This window comes from Mastigoproctus giganteus, chromosome 1 (genome assembly GCF_048544385.1).
Source record: "Mastigoproctus giganteus isolate SK-2022 chromosome 1, ASM4854438v1, whole genome shotgun sequence".
Taxonomy (NCBI): domain Eukaryota; kingdom Metazoa; phylum Arthropoda; class Arachnida; order Uropygi; family Thelyphonidae; genus Mastigoproctus; species Mastigoproctus giganteus.
The window spans coordinates 216,793,804-216,817,555 of NC_143575.1; the positions used below are offsets into that span (position 1 = coordinate 216,793,804).

Consider the following 23,752-nt stretch of genomic DNA (forward strand, 5'->3'; position numbering starts at 1 on the left):
CAGTTTTATGGACTTCCAAAGATCCATAAACCCGATGTTCCTTTACGGCCCATTGTTTCTTGTTGTCATACACCTACGTATGAACTTTCTAAACACGTTGCCAAGTTATGAGCACCCCTTGTTGGGAAAACTGTTTACACTGTTTCCAATAGTACGCATTTTCTGAATATTATTAAAGATTTTATTATTTCTGAGAGCGTGGTTATGGTCTCCTTTGATATGGTTTCTCTGTTTACTTCTGTTCCTGTACAACAGACTGTTGCCTGTGCGAGATGTCTTTTGAACAGGGATACCACATTGGGAGATAGAACCTCACTCTCTACAGATGATATTTGTACTGCTCTCAGTCTGTGTTTAATGGGGGTGTGATCATGTTCATTGACTCTCTGTTCCACCAAATACAGGGCACAGGTATGGGTGCCCCTGTTAGTCCTATCGGGACCAATATCCCCATGGAGGAACTTGAGAGTCAGATTTTCCTGAACTTACCTATTCCTATCACTTTGGTGTTGTTATGTTGACAATATATTTGAAATTGTACCCTGGGGATCAGAATCTGGGCTGTTGCAATATCTCAATTCCCTGTTGCCCGTCATTCAGTTTACGATTGAACTAGAGGTTGATAATACTGATCCTTTTTTGTATGTGTTAGTCCAATGCGTGGATTCGCGTTTAATAAATAAATAAATTTTCTGTTTGTACTCCGGGACGACCAAATGGTCAGAGCAGTTCACAAGATAGACAGATTACAAGAAACAGCACCGAATTCAGCAGTGATGGGCTTGAACCCTGGTCACTCAAGGCACGTGTACTTATGCACCTGCGCGCCTGACCACTAGGCTACGGCAGCCTTTTTTGGTAACTTCCGCAGGCCAATTTACCAATTATGGCTCTGCGTACGACCCTGGTCGTTTACGTAGCACTGCTCGTACTTTATTCTCCTGCACTTGGACACACTAGTTCGACTCATGACAGGCAATTGGAGATTTATAAAATCAGGGCGGAACTTTCAAATTGTGGCTATCCACCTTATGTTCTAGATAGATGTGAGCTTCAGGCTCACAAATTTGTTACGAAATCTAACCCGCCTCGCGTCAGTCAATTTATCTCTACCACCTACATCCCCTATTATCCGGGCGTATCAGAACGGCTTACTAAGATTTTGCGTTTCCATCATATACGATGTGTGGAAAGTCCGGGGAGGAAATTACAATATATTAATTCTAAGGTGAAAACACCTGTTCCTCCTTTCCTACAGAGTGGTTCCGTATACCGTATTACGTGTCCGGATTATGGATGGTGTTATGTAGGTGAGTCTGGTAGAAGATTGAAAGATTGGGTTTCTGAGCATGAGGTGGCTCTGTGAACCGCTAATTTTGAACGCTCTGCAGTCGTCAAACATTATTGGGTTGAGCAGCACAATCTTCATTCCCAATGGGATATTGAAATCGTTGACTATTCACATGATTACTGCCAGTGCTCGTGGCTTGAAGCACTACACATAGCCACCAATAATAGTACTATGAATCAGACGAGGGGACTACACTTACACCCTATTATAGAATGTACTATATTGCAGTGCGATGAGCGCTGGCAATCATCACATGTACGTAATTCTGCTTTACCGACACCAGACTTGTGATACATGATCATACCCAGGTGACTTGTGCTATTGTAACCATCAATATATACTGAAGTACACCATTCACAGACTAGCTGAAGAGGCACTTCGCTTCAAAAGCTACTGTGTATTTTAATGCTTTTATTATATATATTTTAACTCTTTTATCTTATTGTATTTTAACGCTTTTATCTTATTTTATTTCTGTTTTATCTTATGTATATATAATTTTTATTTTAATAAATTTATTTTAACCAGTTAGTCGGTCGCCGCAAGGAACTTGATGTATAATAAATATTATACAATTGTAATTAAACGGAACAGCTAGTTTAGAAAGAAAAAAACTATAGTGTTCTATAAAGTTATAATCTTAGTAATTAATTGATAAGGAGATAACTATATTTACTTTTCACTTCAGTTAATCATAGAAAAGGAAAAAAACTATTAATTTTAAGTAAAAAATAGAATGTGCCTGAAATATAATGTGCTGCATACATTGCCTAACTTTTAATGGAAATATTTTTTCGGATGTTTAGACGTTACTTAATTAAAAAAGAAAGTTTAATTGATATCACATTTTCAGCATATATTTCATTGGTTCCTGGAAAGCTTTAAAAATCAATCATAGCCTCTCCTGTTCCCTGCCTCTGACTACAGACAGATGTATATTCATATTAATGAAATTATATTTTGCATATTACTGTAGAATGAAAAGTTGGATCAAGGCCAAATTTTTAACCTATCCTCTGTTGGTCCTTGTCAAATTTTAGGTCCAGTTAAGGTTTACAGCTCTTATTCCCCTCCCCACTACAAAAATCAGTATAAAGAAAAGTATGTTTTCACATTAATTAGCAGTAAAAATATGGATTTCTGCCAAATTTTCAATATATATTCTGTTGGCCCCTGAGATGGTTGAAGTTCAATTCAGATTTCATAGCATTTCCTCTCCAGTTTCCCATCAGAGATATTACCATTAATTTGGTATAGGTGTCCAGATCCATTTCAGAATATCAATGCTTGCTTAGAATGTTTTAGGAATCTTTGTAACAATTTTCATGTTAAATGGGTTGACTTTGTTTCTTATAAATCATGAATTATTACTGTTTGCTAACATGCCTCAAATGTGACACACTGCACATGTTAAGTAACTTGTTAGCTTATGTCCAAGATGATCTGGTGATGTCTCAAAAGCCTTTCTAAAATAAAAATAAATGAAGAGTATACCAGAGTTACTTCCTGCATCCAGTTTCTTCACGATCAACTCGTAATGCTCTACTAGATTGGTTATATAATACATTTCAATTCTCTTATGTAATTTCTGCTGAAGTGACCCTCTGCTGTTTTCTTGGTTGTTAACTCCGTAGTTTCTTGCCACAAAAGTCACACTTACAGATTTATAGTTTTTTGGATTAGTCTTGGAACCTTTATGTATTTGAAAAATGTTTGGACGTCTCCAGTCTTTTGAAACTTTGCCCTGATTCCAAGGATATCCTCAGTCTTATATCTGAGGGTTTAGTGAACTCCTCAGCTACATCTTTCAGTATAACTGGAACTTAATAATTTCTTTGCCAGGCTTTCTTGGTTATTGCAAATTAATTCACTTTTGAATAATTAAAAGCTGGAATAATATCTTCCACTTCCTTAAAATGTGCCCAGAAGGATCAGCTAATATTCCCAAAACCTTTTTCCTTTTCTTAAGAATAATTGTGAATCTCACCCTGTTTATCCAAAAACATGATCAGATCACCTTGATTGTGGATTTGGTGAATGAAACTTTTATTGCTTGGTGATGATTTTGAAGTCCACTTCATTGGGTTGTTCACTCATCTCCAGTGACAATATAGTTGAGTAAATTAGGATTGTCTAGATGAAGTCTCCACATGATGACACTTGTGTTACTTCTGATCATCTCTGAGGCTATGCAAAATATTTTGCACTGCCTTCCTTTTACCTAAATCTTCATTCAGAATTTTATGAATCATCTCCTTCATACCCAACTCATCAGCCATCATTCTGAGGTCAAACAACAATCTCTTACCACAATTTCCTCAACTTCTGGAACTCTGTCCTCATTTTGAGAATATGATGGGGCCCACTTGGGTTATTGTAACATCCTCTTGTCTGTCTTTGACCTGCTTATACCATGCAAATACACTGATATGACTTAACGTTTCATTACCGTAAACAGTTTTTAACATTTCATGTGTTTTGGTTGCAGATTTTCCCAGTTTAAAGCAAAATTTATTGGTTTGTTGTTCCATTGCAAAATTGTGACACAGAATATTAACACTTAACTAAACCAGTTGTTGCAACCTGTCAGGTTACTACAATCTCTGTACCACCATCGGTTGTAGAAAGGTTGAACTACAATATACCATTATAATTTAGTATTATTATTAGTAGTGGCAATTTATACAAGAAAGTAAGCTTATATAGAATCAGCCAAAAAAAAAGAAATTTCCATTTCACCTATCTATCCACTCCAATAGTTTGTCTAGTGTTCTCCCTTGAATTTATTCAAACTGTCTGATTCCACAACAACCGATGGAAGCTTGTTCCAACAATCAACCACCCATTGGCTGAAGGGGTGCCGCCGTAGCCAGGTGGGAAGGAGCAGCAGTGTGTAGCATACGCTTCTTGATTAGACCGGGGGTTCGAGCCAGTCACCACCAAATATGGAGGATGCGGAAAGGTCAGGGAATGACCACCGCATATCCCAGAGCAATATGGCCTTAGTTGCTAATGCTCCTAAAAACCAAAATAACAATTGGCTGAAGGCAAACTTCTGCACGTGTATTCTGTAAACATTTGTCCTTAGTTTGGATTTATGCCACTTCATGTGCATAGTCTGAGCAAGAGAAAGAATCCCATCAGCATTGAGTTTGCTTATGCCATCGAAAGCCTTAAACACCTCACTCAGATTGCCTCACGTGGGCTTAGTCTCAGGATGTGGTAATTTGCAGAACTGAAGAATTTCTTAGTAAGAGCACCCCTTTGTTGCTTTTCACTGTACCAAATCTTGTTGCTCTTCACTAGGGCTTGCAAACCGGTTTTATAAAACCGGTTAAATCGGTTTTCATATTGAGTTATTAAAACCGAAACCGAGCTTCTAAAACCAGATTCGAATATTTTCTTAGTTAGTCCTTGAATATAGTTTCTTGTTACGCATATTTTCTTTTGTTTGTTCGTTTATCTGGATTGTTCAACTGCTTTATGTTTTAAACATGTTTTTTATTTTATTTTATGTTTAGGTACGAATTTCATGGGCAAGTGGCTCAAATCTAGGAGGGGTACATTTTATCTTCCCACCTGTATCATGGCACGATGCAGGTGTACTCATTTACGACTGAGTGAGTCGAAGCGATAGTGTAAAAGAAAATGCTCAACATTTCTCCATTACATCTATCTTGTTTGCCAGGCAAGTTATAGGATGCGCCTTATTGATGGTTACCCACTGGAAACAGATTTGCAGAATATTGCATCAAATTTCAATCGTAGAAAGTTTTTTTTGCTTCTTTATAACTATTAAATTTGCGATCAAATGTTCTCCAAAAAGCAGCTTCACCAAATTTAGCTTTTATGTAATTTTGAAAATACAATAGATTAAATTGGGGGCAAAAAATTGCAAGTAAATAAATAAAAAATTTCTTTCGTGAAAATTTTGAAACTTACCTCATTTAGACTCTTCATTCAGTGCTTGCGGGAGTGACGCATAGTATTGTGCCTTTGTTATCTTCAATATTTTTATTTAAAATTGTCGGTGATATAAATTCCTACTAATTAATATTTATTACTCGTAATATGTCTAAGATGAAATCAAATGTATGGAATTATTTTGCTCGAAAAAGCAAAGACGAAGCACAATGTTCGAAATGTCTGAAGATAATGAAGTCGTCTGGAGGATCTATATCATCTTTGATGTTGCATGTTGCATTTAAAGAAAATGCATTAGATTGACATTAAACAAGATAACAGTGATCCTCCCGTAAAAATGGTAAGAACATTAGAAAACTTTATCGTTAAAAAATCTATGGAAGAAGAGATTTAAAAATTAGCTTTAGATGGATTTTTTTTTAATTCAATTGCCAAGAGTGAGTTTATACAATCAAGCCTTCACCTTCAGAGAAATAAATACGATAAATTACCACCAGCCTCAGTGAATGGAATTAAAAATATGGGTTCTGAATTATTATAAAACCAAGAAAGAAGAACTCATTCAGCATTTCAAAAATTCATTGGTTTTGGGTGCACGGTATTCATTGACTCTAGACAAATATACGTTTATACAAAATAAAAGGTATATGAATATAAATGTACATTCAAAAGACAATCGTTGGTCGTTAGGTCTTATTGAGATTAATGGTTCACTTGATAGTAGAAGAACTGAGCAAATTGTCAATGGACACTTGAAGGAATTTGGTTTGAACTTGGATGAGGATATTGTTGCCTGCACCACCGATGGAGCAGCAATGATGATTAAGTTTTTCAAGCAAATTACGCCTAATCTTCAACAATGTATAGCCCATTGTATACATCTGTTAGTTATAGATGTACTTTATGAAAAAGCAATCAGTTATGGTGCCACAGTCTCTGAGTCTCCCAAAGACAATGAAGAAAATGAAAATAATGAAGAAAGTAGTGATGACGAAGAAGTTGAAGAAAGACAGCAAGGCATGCTTTATCAAACCAATTTTACCGATGAGCTCATTTATTTCTTCAATCCAATGGCCAATATTGCACAAACTATTAACAAAGTCAGAAAAATTTGCAAGCTTTTTCGAAAATCACCTACCAAAAATGACATATTACAAAATTTTGTTAAAGCAAAATTTAATGGGAAAGAATATAAACTTATATTAGATTTCAAGACTAGATGGGATAGCACATTCTATATGATTTAGAGATTTTTGAAATTGAAAAATTGCATTCCAAATGCTCTATGTGCAGCACTGTCAACTGAAGCTGTGTCTGACGATGACTGGAAAACACTTGAATTGCTATGTGAAACTTTGCGACCAGTTGAAATGATTCTGAAGGCTATAACCTCAGAAGATACAGACTTACTTAAAGCAGAGTCTTCAATAGAATTTCTTCTTGCTAAGCTTGATACAGCAGAAAACCCATTTGCTTTAAAGTTTCACCAAAGCCTTTTGCAGCGTTACAAAGCAAGACAAAATTGCCAAACTGTGGCTTTGCTGAGCAATCTGCACAACCTCAAAAAGTTTAGGAAAGAAGATTCAGGTTCAAGAACTTTTGATTTTCTAAGTAAGGAAGTTTTGAAAAAGCATGCCAAAGAGATTTATCACAGATTATGTGCAAAACATTCCAAAGGAGTCTTAGCATTGAATGAAGAAACTGAAAATAAACGAACTGTTCTTTTTGAAGAAAACAAAGACTCGTCCAGTTCCGATGTTGGAGACACTCATGTGAGAGTATGATAGTGTAATAAAGAGATTAACTGAAGAGCCTTCAAAATATCAGAGTGAATTGGAAATCAGCAAAGAATTTAAAATTTTGGAGGCAACTAGCAGTACAAGTGAAAAGCTGGAGAAAGTTTATAGAGCACTGCTGACCATTTAAACAACAAGTATCCAATCTGAGAGTGTTTTCAATCACTAGTCTCTTTAACTCAAAAATAAGGTCAAGTCTATCAGGAAAAATGCTTAATATACTGTGTTTTTTTTTAAAGGATCATTTTCAGAAAAAAGCTGAGCAATAAATAGTAAAGTAATTTCCCCAAGCTGTTTTTATTTTACATTATTTTTATTTATTTATTTATTATTATTATTATAGGGCTTATTATTCTTTTGTTTACTATACGAGAAGATTCAAAGTATTTGAATATAATTTGTAATTTTGTATAATCTTAAGCTGGTTACTTTTTTGGAGCATTTTAAGTTTTTTATTTTTTTTACTATAAGAGGTGATAGATTTTGTTTAAAAGATATTATTACGATTTGTACAATCTACCCAAGATAAAATAAATACCTGTGTTATAAGCTTTTAATTATTTTCCCTAAGTCTGAGAAAATCGGTTTTAAAACTGGTTTTAAGAGTAAACTTCGGTTAAACTCGGTTTTGAAATTTCGCAGTTTTATGCAAGCCCTACTCTTCACTGTATCCATTCTAGCAACTGTACATCCTTCCTACAATGGGACCTCCAGACCTATTTGTTGTACTCAAGATGTAACCTAACCATTGCCTTGTACAATGGGATTATCACGTCTTTATCCCTGGCAAAGTTTCTGTATATCATTGACAAAATTCCACGAGCTGTGTCCTGGCAGTCTGTCTTCGCTGCTCAGAACTTCATATCAGAGTGCATAATTACTCGCAGGTCATTTTCTACTACCCTGAGTGTATTACCTCACAATTGATATGTTACTCTGGTATTACTGCTACCTATGTGCAGTACCTTGCAGTTGTCAATGTTAAACATCAATTGCCAATTTCTCAGTCATTTTGCCTAATTTTTCTAGCTCTTGTTACAATTTTGATATCACATCAAAATTGATGTGATATCAAAATTATTTTTTGTATCCCATTCCTTTGTCACTGCATTATAGTATCCAATCCAACTCATCAGACAAGGTCTCTCCTTAAGAAACCCATGCTGTGACTGAAGTATAACTGCACTTAGCATTAGCATTTGTAGAGGTATATGATGCAAGAAAGCAAGCCTATACATCAGCCAAAAGAAAAAATAAATAAATAAACCCTTCTCATTTCTTTGATCCATTCGTTCCAAATGTTTGTCTAATTCTGCCTTGAATTTATTTAAGCTATCAACTTCCACAACAACAGATGGAAGTTTGTTTCAGCAATCAACTACCTGCTACCTGCAGGGAAATTTCCACACATCTATTCAACAACTGTCTTTCCTCAGTTTGAATCTATGTCCCATCAGGTTTGTAATATGAGCAAGAGAAAGAATCCCAACAACATTGAGCTTGCTCAATCCCATTTAGAATTTGATTTTGGTAACAACATTAGTTGATCCAAATGTATAGATTTGAATTGTCTGAAACCACTCTAGTTTTCTTTATGAAAGCAAAAACACTTCCCCTTACCCTTGATTTACTTAAATCTTTAAGTAAATCATACATTCAATACACAGTGATCACTGCCACCCAGAAGGTCTTTTACCTTCAGATTCTTAATGGATGAAGAATTGCTGCTGATAATCAGATCAAGAGTATTGCTTCGTGTTGTTGCTTCTTTAACATGCTGCTGTAGAAAACAGTTATACAGTGAATCTCCAAATGTCTTGCTGGTGTATGAGTGACCAATTCACAAGTTCCAGTCACTATCTGGAAAGTTAAAATCTCCATTATTAGACATTCTGATTTTCTAGCCCACTCTATTTTTCTGAATAGTTCATTGTTGTTCTCATTACTGTCATTTGGCCTATAACACACATTCCTACTCTCATTTTTATTTTCCCAGTGCAATAAAACTTTAGGACAGGGTGCCCCTCGGCATGGCCAACGAAAGGTTGAAGAGAATGATTCGATTGCTGCTCTCCTTGTGTCACGTGACCAGTCACACACACACACACACACACACACAGTCTCCAGATAAAAAAGGTCATGTGACACATCTGAACTGACGAAAATGGTTCCAATTAGAAACAAAAAAAAACAAAGAAACAAAATTGAAATAAAGAAGCAAAACACAAGGAAGCAAAGAAATCATGGCAGCAGCATGAAGAAACAAAAGCTACCAAAGAAAAACCTCATGGCACCAGTATGAGAACATGTACACTGAACGACGGCAAACAAAAACTAACTTCCCGCTAAACTCCCAAGCATATTAGCAAATAATCAAAAATGCAAATAAAAGAAACTATGCATTCCTAATAATTAGCCAACCACAGAACTCGGGAGAAGAAGAGAGCATCAACATCACATGACGTTTTGTTCATCACATGACATCTCTCTGTAACATACTTTTGACTCATTGTTGAAAATGAGGTAATAAGGGTGGAACAGAGGGATGAACTGATAAATTAAAGTCTATTAAAAACTTACACTCCTTTTTCATGAATCTGTCCAAAATTACTGGTGTAAACTAACCTAACCTTTTTTCATTAAAATGAAAGTCTGTTAAAAAACCCACACTTTTGCTTGAATCCATCCCGAATTAGGGGCGTAATAACCTAATCTTTTTTTCACTAAACAAAAATGAAAGTCTATTAAAAACATGACCCTCCTCTTAAGTATTTTTTCCCTATTGCAACTATTTTTCTCAGTTCATGTCCTTCACGTGACCTTGTGTTTGTCACGTAGCCTTTCCCTGTAATACATCATGCGACACACTAGGAGTGGAGGAACAGTCATGTCCTTCACTTCGATTGTTCGTCGATTGCACCCTATACTAAAGTTTAGTCCCTGGTGCTTATATCATACCAAATGAACTCAGCATTGCACTGGCCACCCAAGTCAACTGTATGCACTGCTGTAGATTTAATGTTTCTTAATTAAGAGCATAACCCCCCCCCCCCATCCTTTCTGTATACATTTTACTCCCTGTATTCAAATTCATCTCATATATCTGAGTGACACAGTCTCTGATATCCTCATGTCTGCATTTGACGACTTGACCAGCACTTCAAATTCATCAAATCTGTTTCCTATGCTCCTAGCATTAGTGTACATAGAAGTATACATACACCTGTTCTTACTTTTAGTTACTCTAACATAAATTAATTTCTTGCTCACCTGCTTGTGGTGAGGTCATGCTTACTGTATGCTCTTAAGAAAGGTTCCCTAAAGAAATTTTGGGCATCCAGTCATGCCCAATTGGGCAGCCGGCAGATGGCCTGATTTTGTCATCTGAACTGAGGCATATCCCTGATGTATTTATCCATGGACAAATTCTGAGAACAGAAGGTGTCTTTATACTTTCTTACCATCTGTTCAAATTGCTGACCAGAGACTGAGGCCATGGTTGCAATTTGGGCTGTCTGCCTGTTGTGTCCTGACTGGACATTGCTTGAGGTCCAGACTGTTTCCAGCTGGGCCTGGCTGACTCAGACGTGCTCTTGTGGAGATCTGGAGACTAATCTCCACATCATGTTGCAGTGTCCACTGCATTTGACTTACGAGCTCACCTGGAGTGAGGGATCTATCACTTGCTCTGACTGAGGACACAGTAAAAGTTTTGTTAGTATGTAGAGAATATTTTTTCTGTGTTCTGTCATTTTGTTAAGCAAGTTGTCTGGAGATGTTTCAGAGTAGGATAGTAGCAACTACCTATTTGTGGTGCGGATGTGATGGCACGTCCCTACCACAAGGCTAAATGGTCAGTTATGTAATTTCTTTATTTTACTTAGTTATTTTGATTTTAACCCAAGGTGTGGTTTCTGTTTTATTGGTATAAATTACTAAGCAATTGGTTGTTGTGCGAGTTCTGAAAACAACATACAGATGAGAATGAGTTGCATATGGGTGAGAGCACCAATGGAGACTTGATGATAGCCCGCTCAATTGACAAATGTCCTTTATGTACATATTGTACTCCCCATATTAAATTCTACATCCCTTATGTCTGAGTAATACCACGTCTGTAATATATCCACTGTCTGCATTTGATGACTTAATCAGTACTTCAAATTTATTTGCTATGCTCCTAGCATTAGTGTACATGCTCTTAGTTACGCTAAGAGTAAGAATTCTCCGAAGCTTTTCACCTCTCCCTGTGGCTCTAGTTAATGTATTAGTCTGTGTTACCCCCCCACCCCCCAGATATCGGTTTTCTGATCCACCTAACACTGCCTCAATAGCATCAGCAAATATTCTTGCACGCCTTCTGTTTAGGTGTATCCTCCCAACCTTGTAAACGTGAATAACAGTAACACCAATCTCTGTTACATAAAATTTGTCTCACTCAGTAATTGCTGCCTCCTTTTTAACCTGTGTTGGTGTGTCAGTCAGTCCACAGTAATTATTTTTTTAATCCTCTAAACTTTTTCTGCACTAATCCAGAATTTCAGCTAATGTGCTATTTGTAGCTTTGTCATACAAAGGGTACTAGGAAAGTTTTGCAATATGACGCAACAATGAATCACAGGAAGCTGCTTGTTGCTGCATGTTGAGACATGTTCATACGTGCATAGTAACCGCCGCGCCAAGTCAATGGGGTCAGTTATTCATTAGTAGTGAGAGTGTAAAGTGCTTGCGATGGCATCGTGGTCACGAAATGAGATAAGGACAGTTTTGCGGTATAATTTCGTGCGTGGTTTAACCATAGACCAGTGCTTAGAAGAAATGACTCTTGCACTAGATGATGATTGTCCACATCGTACAACGATATTCAGGTGGTATACAGAATTCCAAAGGGGAAATTTCACTCTGGAGGATTCTGAGAGGCCGGGAAGGCCACGAACGTCAGTTACGGAGGAAAACGTTACTGCTGTGAGGAAAATGCTTGACGAAAACAGGCGAGTGACCTACCAACAGATAGAGGATACTTTGGGCCTAAATGCACCAGCAATTCGTTCGATTCTGCAAGATCATTTGCACGTGAAGAAACTTTGTTCTCTCTCTGGGTGCCGCATCAACTGACTGAAGAGCAGATGACACGACGTGTGACTTGGTGCCGGGAGATGTTAAAAAAGTTTGATAAGGGACAACCTCGGTATGTGAACAACATCGTGACAGGTGACGAGACTTGGCTGTACTATTACGATCTGCCGACCAAGGCTCAAAACAAAGTTTGGGTCTTTGATGATGACGACACACCCGTAATTGTCAGAAAATCCCGATCTGTAAAGAAGAAAATGATAGCTGTATTTTTAAAATCGAGTGGAATTGTGGAACGTGTCGTTTTGGACACTCAGAAGACAGTCACAGCTAAGTGGTATACTGAACAATGCCTGCCTAAAGTCATTGGATCTATGAAGAACCTGCGGCCAAAGTCAAGAATGGATACCTGGTACCTCCATCACGATAATGCTGCAGCTCACCGCGCCAAAGCCTGCACCGAATATTTGACCACGACAGGACTGAAACTTCTCGAGCACCCTCCCTACAGTCCAGACCTTGCTCCCTGCGACTTTGCACTGTTCCCGCATGTGAAAATGAAGCTAAAAGGGAGGCGGTTTTCCAGTGATGAGGACCTTCTACGGGCTTGGGACAACGAGTGTGCTTTACTCCCTAGTGAAACTTGGCAGAACTGGTTTAAAGATTGGTTTCGGAGGATGGAGAGGTGTATTGAATGTAGAGGAAATTACTTTGAAAAAATTAAATAAACAAAGCTGTATTGCAAAACTTTCCTAGTACCCTTTGTACATGGATTTTATTTGGACCATCAAATTGTGTAGTAAGTATAATTAGGAACTAGGAGTTATACTTAAAAAAATTGCACAATGCAAAATTGCAGTTAATGTATGAATATTGAATTTAGATGTAATTCACAAGCGAAACTATTTAGTTAAAGCTGTCAGTAGTGAAAATAAAACTATGAATTATCTTCACTTCTATTGATTGACCTTCTCAGGATGTGTTGTTGTTTTAATAAAGTTTGGCATTATTTTGCTTCAAGGTTTAAAACTGGATTTCATGGAACTTTTAGGAGAAAAGTTTAAAAAAAAAAAAGCATTCGGAAGTCCACCCCGAGAATGTGCTGCACCTTAATGTCTATTAATTTTTAATTTCTAATAAATTAAGGAGTACTAATAAACTATTGGGTGGCAACTGTTTTAACTGTACTAATATCGGGATTAACTTAGTTGACAAGAACTGCATGTGAAATTCTTGTTTTTGTAACATACATTTTAATTGCTTCAGAGAATATATATATATATATATATATATACACACACTTTTATTTTCATACAGGAAGAGTTGTGTATTCATTTCCTAAAAATAAGAGTTAGAAAATTATTAATTATATTCAAATTATATCCAAAAACAAATTATATCCTGACCTGTGTAGAGATAAGAAAAATCCCAAATCAGCCATTAAAAGAAATATATCTTTTCTTATAAAACTAAAACAGGAACACAAGGCAGATTATCCTAATGATTAAAGATAGATTTTTTTTTTTTTTTTGACTGCACATACAGGATTGAATATTGGGAATTTAAAACACACAGAAAAACTAAACTACTTGTCACAACAATAATAGAGAGCTCCTTTGCATTCTGAAAAAATGCATGTTCTGGTGAGCAATTTCATCAGTTTAAATCATTGGGCTAGTCTTCCAGGATGATGGAGTTTTGATGGAATGCTATCAGAAATTCCTTCAAGACCACTTTGTTCTGACTCCTTAGGGTTTGAGCAGTAAGCATGAAGAAACATTTTTTTCCAACAAGGTGATGCAAGACCACATGACAAATGCAATTCCTAATTTCTGAAGGAACATTTAAATAAAGGATCATCTCTAATTGATACCCTGGATTATATGAGATTTGAATTTTGAATCTGTTTGATAATTTCCTGTGGGAATTTTTTAGCATTAGCATTAGTAGAGGCATATGATGCAAGAAAGCAAGCTTATTCAGCATCAGCCAAAAAAAAAAAAAAAACCAACCACTACTCCCATTTCACCCCTCCGTTCGTTTGAAATACCTGTCCAGCTGAGCCTTAAATTTATTTAGGCTATCAACTTCAACAACAAGTGATGGGAGTCTATTCCACAAACCAACTGCCCGCTGGCTAAAGGCAAATTTCCGCACATCTATACGACATCCGTCCTTCCTCAATTTGAATTTATGCCCTCTCAGGTGATTATTCTGAGCAAGAGGAAGAATCCCATCGGCATTGAGCATGCTCAAGCCATTCAAAGCCTTATACACCTCTATCAGATCACCTCGCCGATGCCTAGTCTCCAGGCTCTGTAATTTGCAAAACTTAAGCCTTTCTTCGTAAGAGCAACCCTTTGTTCCATTCACTAATCTTGTTGCCCTTCTCTGTACTCGTTTGAGCAGCTCTACATCCTTCTTGAAATGAGGCCTCCAGACCTGTATACAGTACTCAAGGTGTGGCCTGACCAATGCCTTATACAAGGGAATAATCACATCCTTATCCCTGCTAGAAAAATTCCTGTATATCATTGACAAGACACCATGAGCTACTCTTGCAGCTCGTCTGCACTGCTCAGAGAACTTCATATCTGCCTGCACAATTACCCCCAGGTCCTTTTCATTCTCTACCACTGTCAGCGTAGTACCACAGAGTTGATACATTGATCTGGGGTTACTGTTTCCCATATGTAGTACTTTACATTTGTCAATGTTAAACTTCATTTGCCACCTCTCAGCCCATCTGCTCAACCTTTCCAGATCCTGTTGCAGCAGCATAGTATCAGTAGTGTCCTTAACAACCCTGCCAACCTTGGTATCGTCTGCAAACTTGGACATTAAGCCTGATACACCATCATCAATATCATTTATAAATACAGAAAACAACAATGGACCCAACACTGAACCCTGAGGAACTCCACTAATAACATTAGTCCACGTTGAGCAGTGTCCATTGATTACCACTCTCTGTCTTCTGCCACTCAACCATCCCTTTATCCATAGCAGCAATTTGCCTCCAATGCCACACTTCTCCAATTTGTGCAGCAGTCTTCCATGCGCAACAGTATCAAATGCCTTACTAAGATCCAAATATATAATATCAAAGTTATTCCCTGCATCCAGTTCTTTTGTGACTACATCATAGTATCCAATCAAATTGGTCAGACAAGACCTGCCCTTAACAAAACTATGCTGTGTCTGAGCTATAACTGAATTCTTGTCCAGATGATCCTGCAGTGCTTCTTTAACCAGTGCCTCCATTAATTTTCCTGGAACCGAAGTTAAACTAACAGGTCTATAATTACTTGTGTCAGCCTTTGATCCTCCTTTGTGAATTGGGGTTACATTTGCACATCTCCAGTCCATGGGTACCTCCCCTGAGTCCAAAGAAGCTCTCATAATTATGGCTAGGGGTTTGCTTACTTCCTTTGCTGCCTCCTTTAATATAACTGGATAGATCCCATCCACCCCTGGTGCCTTTTTTATGTTTATCCTCAGCAATTTCTCCTCCACTTTCCTCTCAGTTATTAGAAAATAATCTAGCTCACTGCCAATGTTTACTTCACCTACGACATTCCCCTTCCTGAATAACTCCTCATGTGTGAATGTAGATGCAAAATACTCGTTTAGATTGTTAGCCACCTGAGCAGGATCCTCAACTGTTGAACCATCAACATCCAGTGGACCAATCTGATTCATCCCTTTCCTTCTTGAGTTTAAATAGGTAAAGAACTCTTTTCTGTTTTTCTTTGCGTCCTTTGCCAAGGATTTCTCATAATCTGCCTTTGCCTGCCTAATCTCCTTTGTGACTTGGTTACAGACCAACTTATATCTATCATAGGCTTCCATGTCACCCATTAATTTGTATGTATCCCATGCATTTTTCTTCTCTGCCATATGTCTCATTAGTTCATCTGACAACCATTTAGGCCTGAACCTTGAACAATATTTCTTGGTTGGTATGTAAAGCCTGGTAGCTTCCAAGATTAGTTCCTTGAATGCTTCCCATTTTGAATTTGCTGTTGGTAACATCATCAGTTGGTCCCACTGTATAGAATTTAAATACTGTCTCAGACCATCATAGTCGCCTTTACGAAAGCAAAAACCCTTCCCTTTGCCTCTGATGGTAGTTACCTCCTTGAGTAAATCCCACTTCAGCACACTGTGATCACTGCCACCCAGTGGTTCCTTTATCTGCAGATTCCTAATGCATGAAGAATCACTACTGATAATCAGATCAAGAGTATTACTCCCTCTAGTTGCCTCCCGAACATGCTGGTGTAGAAAACAATCATCCAATAAATCCACAAAAGCCCTGCTAGTGTGTGAGTGACCAACCCACAAATTCCAGTCAATATCTGGGAAATTAAAATCCCCCATTATAAGACTCTCTGATTTACTGGCCCATTCTATTTCCCTGTACAGTATCTTATTATACTCATCAGAGTCATTAGGCCTATAGCACACTCCTACTCTCAATTTTGATTTACCTATGCTTATGTCACCCCAAACTGACTCGACACTGCACTGTCCATCAATGTTGACTGGCTTCACTTTAGGATAGGGTTGCCAGGTGACCTTCTGGCAACCCTATCCTAATAGTCCTAATACTACCCTAATACCCTATCCTAATTCCTGATAGGGTTGCCAGGTGACCTTCTGGCAATCTGGAATAAGTGTTTATAAACTCCAAAAATGATTGTATTTCTATGATTGACTGTTGTCCAGCTAAATGTCAATGAGTGTCCCTATATGATCTCAATACAGAATTAAACAAACAAACAAACTGAAATAAGTAAAGTTGAACATAATGTAGGAGCCAATCAGCAGATCTAAATGACAGTTCTGTCTTTCATAAACTCCCACTCTTCAAATGCTCATGACCACACCTTGTTTCTTCCTTAAGTTTTAATTTATTTTTTCATTTGGTTTGTTTTGCTTTAATTACTTTATTATAACTGATGTTTTTATGTTAACTCTGTTTATTATGCTTTGGTTTTCAAGGTAAATGTTCATATTTGATTTAGACCTGTAGATTGGCTGTGTTGTTCAAATTCACATTTTGTTTTACTTTTGTTTATTTAAATTATTGGGTGGTCTGGTGTATATATAGGTAGGTATGGTGGCTGTAGCATATTTATTACTTATTTAAGTTTTACATTAATTTGCCTGCATTCAGATCATACAGGAGCATCCATTGGCATTTGACTGAACAGCAGCCAACAACTGCAATATGATATGTTTTGGAGTTCATAAGCACTAATCTTCCTCTGAAGAAGTTGTGCTTTTGAGTTCTGTCTCTGTTTAATTTCATCTTTTATTTACGTAGGATTCATACTCTAGTGGATGTGAGTAGGAGTGCAAACAATGCAAATACACAAATACCTGCCTCCGGGAGTTGTGCATTTGCACTGTCTGTGGTGCTTTGTTTTTTGTTATTTTTAATTTTTATTTTATTTTGATTATTAGGATTTTTGATACTTAGGTAATAGAATCGCACCTTGCCAAGTATAACCCTAATTGTAACATTAATTTGCTACACTAATTTTGTGGTATAGTTAGTGTATGTGAATGTTAACAGTTCACGCAGAACAAGTTAAACAATTTTGTGACAGATTTGGGTCTTGCAAAATCTCCAAGCCTATCCTTTCCAGAGATACCATTTTCTGGTCATGGAATGAACTCCTCATGATGTCTATATGGACAGTGTGAGGAGGAGGAGTTCATTCCATGCTTTTCTGAGGAAGATTCACTCATCCATATTTGTCTGTTGTGAAAATATTTCTAGATTAATGACTTGCTGTAGGAGTTCCAGTGTGTGAACCAAGTGATTGGAGACTGCTCGTAGATTCCTCCAAAACTAGCCCGAAAGGCATTCTCTTTCATAAGAGGAATAGTTGTTTTTGTTCCAATTGCAAATTCACTTCATTTAAAGGAGATATGAAAACTTCAAACTTCTAAATATAGTTAAATACAAAGATATATTCGGCTACTTTGTGGAGACACGAAGGTGCTGTATATGCTTTTGTCAGCTATCAGGTTACAGTCAAGTTCCATTTTTTATTTATGAATGGTACAGTAGAACACAAAGTCAGCATTATACAATGAAGTAGTGACCATATAGACTGCCTTCCACTGGGACCAAAATGTATAGGATATGAAAGTTTGGTAGACCCGACGAAAGTCATATCTGAAGGATGGTAATCACTTCACATTGACTGTAAAGTGATTACCATCCTTTAGTATGAAAGGTAATCACTTTACAATCAAGGTATTTTTACAGTCACTTTCCATATTTATTTGATTCAAAACTCAAAGATGTAGTAGTAGTGGCATGTGATGCAAGAAAACAAGTGTATGAGCTTATGCAGCATCAGCCAAAAAAAAAAAAAAAATCACACCATTCCCCCTAAATGCCTGTCCAGTTCCTCCTTAAATTTATTTAACCTATCAACTTCCACAACGACAGATGGAAGTTTGTTCCAGCAATTAACCACCCGCTGGCTAAAGGCAAATTTCCGCACATATATTCTACATCTGTCTTTTCTTAATTTGAATTTATGCCCCCTTAGGTTTGTAATCTGAACAAGTGGAAGGATCCCATCAGAATTCAGCGTGCTCAATCCATCCAAGGCCTTATACACCAGATCACTGCGCAGGTGCCTAGTCTCCAGCCACTGCAATTTGCAGAACTTAAGCCTCTCTTGGTAAGAGGATCCCTTCATTCCCCTCACCAATCTTGTTGCCCTTCTCTGTACACGCTCAAGCAAATCTACATCCCTCCTAAAATAAGGCCTCCAGACCTGTACACAGTACTCAAGGTGTGGACTGACCATTGCCTTATACAGAGGGACAGTCATCTCCTTTTCCCTGCTAGCAAAATTCCTATATATCATTGACAAAACCCCATGACCTGCCCTGGCAGCCTGTCTGCATTGCTCAGAAAACTTCATATCTGACTGCACAATTACTCCGACACTAACTTCGACACTAAGCCTGATATACCTTCATCAATATCATTGATAAATATACAAAACAACAGAGGACCCAACACTTGAACCCTGTGGGACTCCACGGAGACATGACATTAGTCCACGGAGAGCAGCACCCATTGATTACCACCCTCTGTCTTCTCCCACTCAACCATCCTTTTATCCATTGTTGCAACTTACCCCTAATACCATTCTGCTCCAATTTGTACAATAGTCTTCCATGCATAACAGTGTCAAAAGCTTTCCTGAAATCCAAATATATGATATCAAAATTTTTTGCATCCAGTTCCTTTGTAACCACATCATAATATCCTATCAAATTTGTCAGACAAGACTTTCCCTTAACAAACCCATGCTGTGTCTGAATTATTGCTGCAGTCTTGTCTAGATGATCCTGCAATGTTTTACTTGGGTCACAGATAAGGTTAATTTTGGACAAGCAGTGAAGGAAAGATGACACAGTCGAAAAAGAAGCATGTATTTATTACCTTCAAAATAGCTTCTTAGGGAACAAGAAAGATGCCATTTATGAGAAATTATCATTAAAAAGATAACCATTAAATGTCAAAAATTAGGACCTAAGCTGAGTGCTATTGTTTCTTACACTTCTGCAGACTTTTTTTTTTTTCCCCTAGAAAATCTTGGTTCCCTTGGTGGAGAAATATGATGAATGATTCCACCAAGGTTCAAAGGATATGGAAAGAAGATGGGAAAATGGAATGTATACTTGATAACAGATTACTGCTAATCTCTGAAAAATTAGATATCTGGTATAATGTATAAAAGGAAAGCCACAATTCATGTGGGACCGAAAGACTTAGAATGTAGTTCAAGGAATCTGCATGAACATTCTTTTGTATTGATAATGAATCTAACAGATTTCTTCTCTTTTATCCATTTTTTTATCCATTTTATTATAAAAATGTACATAAATTGTTATTTAGAGAAATAAAATTTACAAATAAGGTAAAATGTGTTTTCCTTTTTCAGTTTGTGGAAAATCTTATTATATGATACCAAAAAAAAAAAAAAAAAAAGTCAGTTTTTAGAAGTTTTTATAGACCTTAATTAAAAAGCAACTAATACAGAAGGTCATGTCATATTTATCTCTTATATTGCTATGGATTTTAAAAAATTTGTTTTGCATCTGGCCAGTAGTTCCTCCAACCATTTATTTACATAGAGAACTATTAAAAGTTGCTTTTCTATTTAGTTTCAGCAAAATTTCCAAAATAGTATTAAATGTCTCATTTATCTTTTACTCCAGGCAAAATCAGATGAGCAGCTTGCAGCTGAACGAGCATGGCTCCAGACAGAAAAAGTGTGGGTTATATATAAACATGGCTTCACTGCTGCTCAGTTAGTGAATACTGGTTCTCATGCAGAAGGAAAAGTTTGTGTGAAGCTTGAATTTTCAGGGGACTTTTTAGAAGTGGATGAAGAAGATGTAGAAAAGGTAGCTGTCATAACTATTTATTATATTTAATTTCTTTGATAACAGTACAACATAAAGTTACAAAACATAGGGAAAATGAATATTGGCTTCTCTTAAGCATGCACTAATTCCTTTTACTAAGTTTACGAACTGCAATTTTGTTTTAAGAATGGCCACCCAAGAATTAATTATGAGTTCTTTCCATTAAGCTTTACCAAGACTTGTTTACCAACTTATACTAATGATGTTGTGCATTAAATATTTTCCTAATGAGGACTAAATATATGCTGACATGACATGAAACTGCATTCACACTAGAATTTTTTTCCAACCAAATGGAAATTATATCAGGCATAATATAATGATTAATATATAAAATTTAAATTTATTATTGCATTAAAAAAAAAAAGCATGTTCAACTTCCTTTGTAATTTTTCTATTGAGCTGCTTTCACAGGGTGCACACTTCAGTTTCATTGTTTACATGTAGCATTGGGCAGGGAATTTGAGTGTATCTTTGACCTGAAATTGTTGTACACGCCTGTAATTGTTGATATTAAGAGAGGAAGATCTGAGAACATTTAACAAGTACAGATCAATGTTGGGAGTTAGGATTAAATTTTAAAGTGTCTGCAATTCTGCCGAGATATGATAGAAGGGAGTATACATAGCGAGCCATGTCAATTACTTTGACCATGGAGAGACTGTGCAAGGAATATGGAGGTAAGTTTTTCTCACTGTGGTCTGTGCTTATTAACAGGAGAGATTGTTTTTAGAGGGATAGAATACACTTAAACAGGAGGAGTGCAAGGATATTTGCTGATGCTATTGAAGCAGTGTTAGGTGGCTTGCAAAACTGCCAGCTTGTGTGGGGGATACACAGAATAATAGATTAATTAGAGCCACAGGCAGAGGTGAAAGTGATTCTTGCACTATTTCTATCGGAACATGCAGCAGCCTGGCAAGCAAGCATGGTTTCAGGGATTTGAAGCTGTGCTGTGGGCCATCATGAAACAAGTAAATAGCATTAGTAAAAAAAAACAACGCTCACATTTCACCCCTCCGTTTGTTCCAAATACCTGTCCAGCTGAGCCTTAAATTTATTTAGGCTATCAACTTCCACAACAAAGGATGGAAGCCTGTTCCACCAACCAACTACCCACTGGCTAAAGGTAAACTTCTGCACATCTGTCTTTCCCCAATTTGAATTTATGCCCTCTCAGGTGATTATTCTGAGCAAGAGGAAGAATCCCATCAGCATTGACCATGCTCAAACCATTCAAGGCTTTATACACTTCAATCAGATCACCTTGCAGGTGCCTAGTTTCCAGACACTGTAATTTGCAAAACTTAAGCAAGAGCAACCCTTTGTTCCATTCACTAATCTTGTTGCCCTTCTCTGTACTCATTCCAACAGCTCTACATCCTTCTTAAAATGAGCCTTCCAGACCTGTATACAGTACTCAAGGTGTGGTCTGACCATTGCCTATACAAGGGGATAATCAGCTCCTTATCTCTGCTAGAAAAATTCCTGTATATCATTGTCAAGACACCATGAGCTACTCTTGCAGACTGTCTGCACTGCTCAGAAAACTTCATATCTGCCTGCACAATCACCGCCAGGTCCTTTTCATTTTCTACCACTGTCAGTGTAGTACCACAGAGTTGATACAGTTACTCTGGGGTTACTGTTTCCCATATGTAGTACTTTACATTTGTCAATGTTAAACTTCATTTGCCACCTCTCAGCCCATCTGCTCAACTTTTCTAGATCCTGTTGCAGCAGCACACTGTCATTAGTGTCTTTAACAACGCTGACAACCTTCATATCATCTGCAAACTTGGACATTAAGCTTGATATACCATCATCAATAACATTTATAAATACAGAAAACAACAATGGACCCAACACTGAACCCTGAGGGACTCCACTAATAACATTAGTCCACGATGATCAGTGTCCATTGATTACCACTCTCTGCCTTCTCCCACTCAACCATCCCTTTATCCATAGCACGAATTTGCCTCCAATGCCCCACTGCTCCAATTTGTTCAGCAGTCTTCCATGTGCAACAGTATCAAAAGCCTTTCTAAGACCCAAATATATGATATAAAAATTAATCCCTGCATCCAGTTTCTTTGTGACCACATCATTGTATCCAAGCAAATTGGTCAGGAAAGACTTTCCCTTAACAAAACCATGCTGTGTCCGAGCTATAACTGAAGTCTTGTCTAGGTGATTTAACCAGTGCCTCCATTCATTTTCCTGGAACAGAAGTTAAACTAACAGGTCTATAATTACTTGTCGCCCTTTGATTCTCCTTTGTGAATTGGGGTCACATGGAGAAGTCCATGGACATCTCCAGTCCATGGGTACCTCCCCTGAGTCCAAAGAAGTTCTCATAATTATGGCTAAGGATTTGCTTACTTCCTTTGCTGCCTCCTTTAATATAACTGGATAGATCCCATCCACCATGGATGCCCTTTTTATGTTTATCTTAAACAATTTCTCCTCCACTCTCCTCTCAGTTACTACAAGATTATCTAGCTCACTGACAGTTTAATTCACCTCTGGCATTCCCCTCCCTGAATAACTCCTCATGTGTGAATGTAGATGCAAAATACTCATTTAGTTTGTTAGCCATCCGAGTAGGATCATCAACAGTTGAATCATCAATATCCAGTGGACCAATCTGATTCATCCTTTTCCTTCTAGGGTTTACATACGTAAAGAACTCTTTGCTGTTTTTTTTTTTGCATCCTTTGCCAAAGATTTCTCAGAATCTGCCTTTGCCTGCCTAATCTCCTTTCTGACTTGGTTACAGACCAGCTTATATCTATCATAGGTTTCCATGTCACGCATTAATTGATATGTATCCCATGCATTTTTTTTCTCTGCCATATGTCTCATTAGTTCATCTGACATCCATTTAGGCCTAAACCTTGAACAGTATTTCTTAGTTTGTGAAGCCTAGTAGTTAGTATTTAAAGCCTAGTAGATGCCAAGATAAATTCATTGAATGCTTCCCATTTTGAATTTGCTGTTGTTAACATCATCAGTTGGTCCCGCCATATAGAATTTGAATACTGTCTCAGACCACCATAGTCACCTTTACGAAAGCAAAAACCCTTCCCTTTTCCCCTGATGGTAGTTACCTCTTTGAGTAAATTCCACTTCA

The 23,752-nt window shown here is 37.3% G+C and overlaps 1 protein-coding gene across 1 annotated transcript in view; it reads left to right on the top strand.

The window, feature by feature from the left end:
• Positions 1 to 23,752, top strand: part of Mhcl (Myosin heavy chain-like) — a 938,273-nt gene that overhangs the window by 28,598 nt on the left and 885,923 nt on the right. Inside the window, exon 3 of the mRNA XM_090376088.1 lies at positions 20,407 to 20,595. Coding sequence (XP_090232214.1) covers positions 20,407 to 20,595 — 189 coding nt within the window. The remainder of the gene's footprint in view (positions 1 to 20,406; positions 20,596 to 23,752) is intronic.